The 3,963-nt window shown below is 41.5% G+C and overlaps 1 protein-coding gene across 1 annotated transcript; it reads right to left on the minus strand.

The window, feature by feature from the left end:
• Positions 1 to 470: 470 nt before the first annotated feature.
• Positions 471 to 3,264, minus strand: LOC111271684 (uncharacterized). The gene is made up of 3 exons (XM_022852630.2): positions 2,616 to 3,264; positions 2,321 to 2,395; positions 471 to 2,112 (listed from the first exon to the last, which is right to left on the minus strand). The coding sequence occupies exons 1-3, from the start codon at positions 2,616 to 2,618 to the stop codon at positions 973 to 975; spliced, it is 1,218 nt and encodes a 405-aa protein (XP_022708365.2). The 5' UTR covers positions 2,619 to 3,264; the 3' UTR covers positions 471 to 972.
• Between the last annotated feature and the right edge of the window lie 699 nt (positions 3,265 to 3,963).

Below are 3,963 nucleotides of genomic sequence, written 5' to 3' on the forward strand. Positions count from 1 at the left end.
TTTATTTTGCTCTCCAGTACCACAGTTCTACATGCGCTCGCTTTATAAGCTGTTATAATAATCGCGTAAAACAAACTAACGGCCATATCTGTTTCTAACGTCGGTAAGTCTGCTTGGAAAATGGACGCCTGAAAGCGTAACCTTAAAACAGACGCATCAGAAGATGAAGGACCAGTGCCATTGGAAGGCAAACAGCCTTCCAATGGCACTGGTCCTTCATCTTCCTGCCTAAATATGTTACGTCCTACAGCAGCAAGTCTTTAAATGGAATAGAGCTTTTCTTGCAAAGTATGCCCGAATAACTATCATGGACATATCACTTTGTGATAGAGTGTGTTACAAATGCGCCACGGCTAACAGTGGCTGTACCTGTCAAAACGAATTCGTCTAAGTTCCGATTACCATGCCAAAAAAATCTGTGTCCTAACAGCATTTAAACAAAGTAAGATTTCAAAGGGCCTTAAAGGAACGAGATGCTTCAGATAAAAGTTAGTTAATAGTCAATAATTTAAAGCCCTAGACACTAATTAAGTTATAAAAAAGAGACAACAGTTTCCAATGGTAGATATGGTCTTTATCTTTGTGACACAAACCGCAATCGAACACATTTCATCGAGACGGCAACCATAAGTTCTATCCGATTTTAGCTAAAGTGAAAAACAATGCTAGGTTTGGGGAAATTTATATAGAAATTATGATGTTTATTCGGATGTGTCGCTGCTGATTAACAGCAGTGTTTACAATTACGTGTATGCACATCATTGATAATGTTATAAAAATCTGTTTGTTATTATTATCTTCAGCGGTGCAAAAGATCTACCTAATAGGACTGTCCCGATGCCAAGTTAAACTTCAGTTCAGCAATGCCGTAAAAGACAAACGAGCACATAGATCAAATCGATGATTATGGAATTAACAAATTCCGCACTGACCGACACGATGGGTAATTGTTGTCTGCTAGTGCTGGACCAATTAGATATTGCAGTCATTGTCTGAACGTTTTTCAAATACAGTCGATGGATCCTCTTCCTCTACTAGCCTATCATGCTTGGCTGTGGAACTGCGAGAATCTTGAGAGATTCGAGCACTTAACGCTGACAGTTGCTTTTTCACCGACGCATGTCTATTCGAAAGCGACTGCTTCTTGCCCGATTTGCTCGAAACAGATGTGCTTGTCTTTGGTGTGGTGTTCGACGAAAGCCACTGGCTAAAGACCCTCTTCATAACCCTAACAGCCATAAAGATGCTGATGATGAAAATCGTTGCGATCGACAAGCCCACTCCGATAATATACTGAGGGGATATGCAACCGGAGCAAGTTTCGATTAGCGGGCGTGAACCCGACGTGTGTGTGGCCGTGTCCACGATGAGAGTTTTGCTTTCGGCCACAGGGCGGAGTGACCCAAAAACAAAAGCTCGGACACTCACCTGATAAATACTGTTCGGCCACAGGGTGACAACACCAACGTTGTTATATGTTGTCAACTGTCCGGTGATGTCGAGCGCTTGCTCGGTCCGTTTCCACTGAACTTCATACCGAATATCTGCGTCATAAGATACACGCGACCAGCTTAGGACAGCATCAATTCCACCTAGATGTTTAGTTGAATGGCGCAGAGCCTGAAGTACGGGCATCCATTGACTTCGGTGATTTTCTAACTCAAGCGAAACATCGCCTTGGTGACGTTGACGCGCGCTATCTTCGAGGTATCCTTCGTCCCGAAGGGTCTCTCTGCTGTTTTCGCTATGGAAATCAAAGTCAGAACACCATTGCTCTATCTGACCTACTTGGCCATTGGGGCTATAAGCAGTTAGTTGAAGTTTTGATGACAACTTGAGAAGTCCACGCCGCATTGTGACGTTCGTGTAGAACGTCTGCGTTAATTGCTGCCAGTTTGAAGTAAGTTGATCCAGTATTAGCAGAACGTAAACCAATGGCTTGCCTCGGATCTGCTTCGTTTCGGAAACTGACCAGTCGAAATGGATCGCATCATCCGCTTTTCTGTAGCTATATTTTAGTGGCGGCATGGGATGGACGTCCATATTTTTTGTCGTCTCGGTGTAGTTGGAATGTAAGCGACGGAAGTTGCATGCTTCCTGACAACCAGGAAACTTGAAAGTGCAAAAAGGAGAACCGAAGGTGGGCATTACATTACTGAACTTTACCGTTTAGTATTGAATCTCGCGCTGGTAAACTGTTTCCATTGTGCTACTTAGTACATAGATGAAGAAACTTATGTAATATCTAAAATAACGAAAAATGTGTCGCAAAACAACAAACATTTGTGAGCGAAATCTAATAATATTAATAATAACTTACGCAAAGATGTTTATTATTACACAAGGGCGCCCACGCTTTGTATCTCTTGTAGACCAGACTGCAGGAATCCCAGCACTGAAAATGCATAGTATTTTTTTTATGAGATCTTCACCTTATTTCGTAGAATATCGGTATCTACAGTTAAGAACTTGTATAGTCGGATATGGATAAATAAGCCCAAACAGACTTTACCGGTACATAATACAAATGCAAATTACGGCAAAATTATGGTCTCGCTAGTATAGCGCGATTAGAATTAAATGGTTAAAATAAGTACCATAATGTTATATCTTACCATCCAGCATTCGCCGTCGTCGAAGCAATTATTTTCCGACCCAAAAACATAGAACTGTTCGAAAAAAAAAAGAAACAAAAAACATAGTTTATGAAGTTTGTCGGTAACTAAGTTAGCGCTCGGATCTCCCCTAGATGATCGATAAACGATAAATGAGGTTATTTTGGCGCCACTTCAGACGATTGCTCTGTCCATAACGATCTTAGGACGCTCTCGTTCGAACGTCTTCAATACTGTGCACAAGAAGTTACTATTATGTGGTTCAGAAATACAGTTTACGATAATGCCAGTGTTTCGATAGCTCAGCTAATTCAGAAATAAGTCCTAGATACGGAGCTCAGGTAGTCAAAATCATTCTGATCCCGCCATTACAGGTGTCCGAAATTAACGAGGCCGCGCAGACTAAAGGAGAAACTTTGGAAAATATTAACTTGTTTTCGGCACAGGGTACATTAGATACGTTCTGTGTAAACTTTTGTTCGCCGTTGACGACAGTCGAAATAACGCTCCCTGCTGCCTTTCACCTCGAAGATTACCCCCTCTGAAGAACTGATTAGTATATGTAAACCTATGCACTGATGAACCTTGAGTTGAGCTATTTAGTTCGCAGATGGCTTCAGTCCCATAAGGCAACGTATACATACCGTCATAAAAAGGCATTTGCAGAGGTACGAATTTGAAGTCTTCCTCAGACAGTTGTAATCTCAATTTCTGGTTAGGTCGATCAGCATGATCGTAGTTACTTACCTGATTGAGACATTGAGCACGGCACCTGGCCATCATCACGTGCGTTTTTTTGTCAAAGGCCTCGAAGGCCATTGTCCTTACCAGGACAGCAGCATACAGCACTAGAATAGCCATAGATCTGTTATGGTGTACTACACGCCTTACAGTGAGAAACAAATGCACGCGGCGGTTCAGCTCAAACTCTTAAAACCAGTACGCTTTTGAATTGTTTGTGAGTGAGGGCCGGCCAGTGATGAAAATAACTGAACGGTAATAATTGTACTGGCTTAGTTTTGACTTCGATCGTAACTTCAATCTCAAAAATAAGCCCTGATTGAATTGGCTCTATTTGTGACTGCTTATTATGTCAATTACTATACTTCGCTTCATTGGTCCCAACTTACTCAATCAACTAACTTTTCTAGGAACTTTGCACTGTTACGGACCCAATTGTTTTTGCACTTTACGTGATATCCAATAAACATTTGGCCATGCGGTCTTTTTCAAAAACTGAAATTTTGAACGGCTGCCATTATGCGAGTATCGATGATCTCACATTATTCTTTCGAATATGTGCCAGATATCTAATTTATCAATATAGTCGACTTGGATCTAGAGCTCT

The sequence above is a fragment of the Varroa jacobsoni genome, unplaced genomic scaffold, assembly GCF_002532875.2.
Source record: "Varroa jacobsoni isolate VJ856 unplaced genomic scaffold, vjacob_1.0 contig00872, whole genome shotgun sequence".
In the NCBI taxonomy this organism is placed as follows: Eukaryota; Metazoa; Arthropoda; class Arachnida; order Mesostigmata; family Varroidae; genus Varroa; species Varroa jacobsoni.

Coding starts and splice junctions, on each gene's coding strand:
- LOC111271684 (XM_022852630.2), bottom strand. Junction 2,113..2,320: donor GTAATAATAAACATCTTTGC/GTAAGTTATTAT, acceptor TGCACTTTCAAG/TTTCCTGGTTGTCAGGAAGC.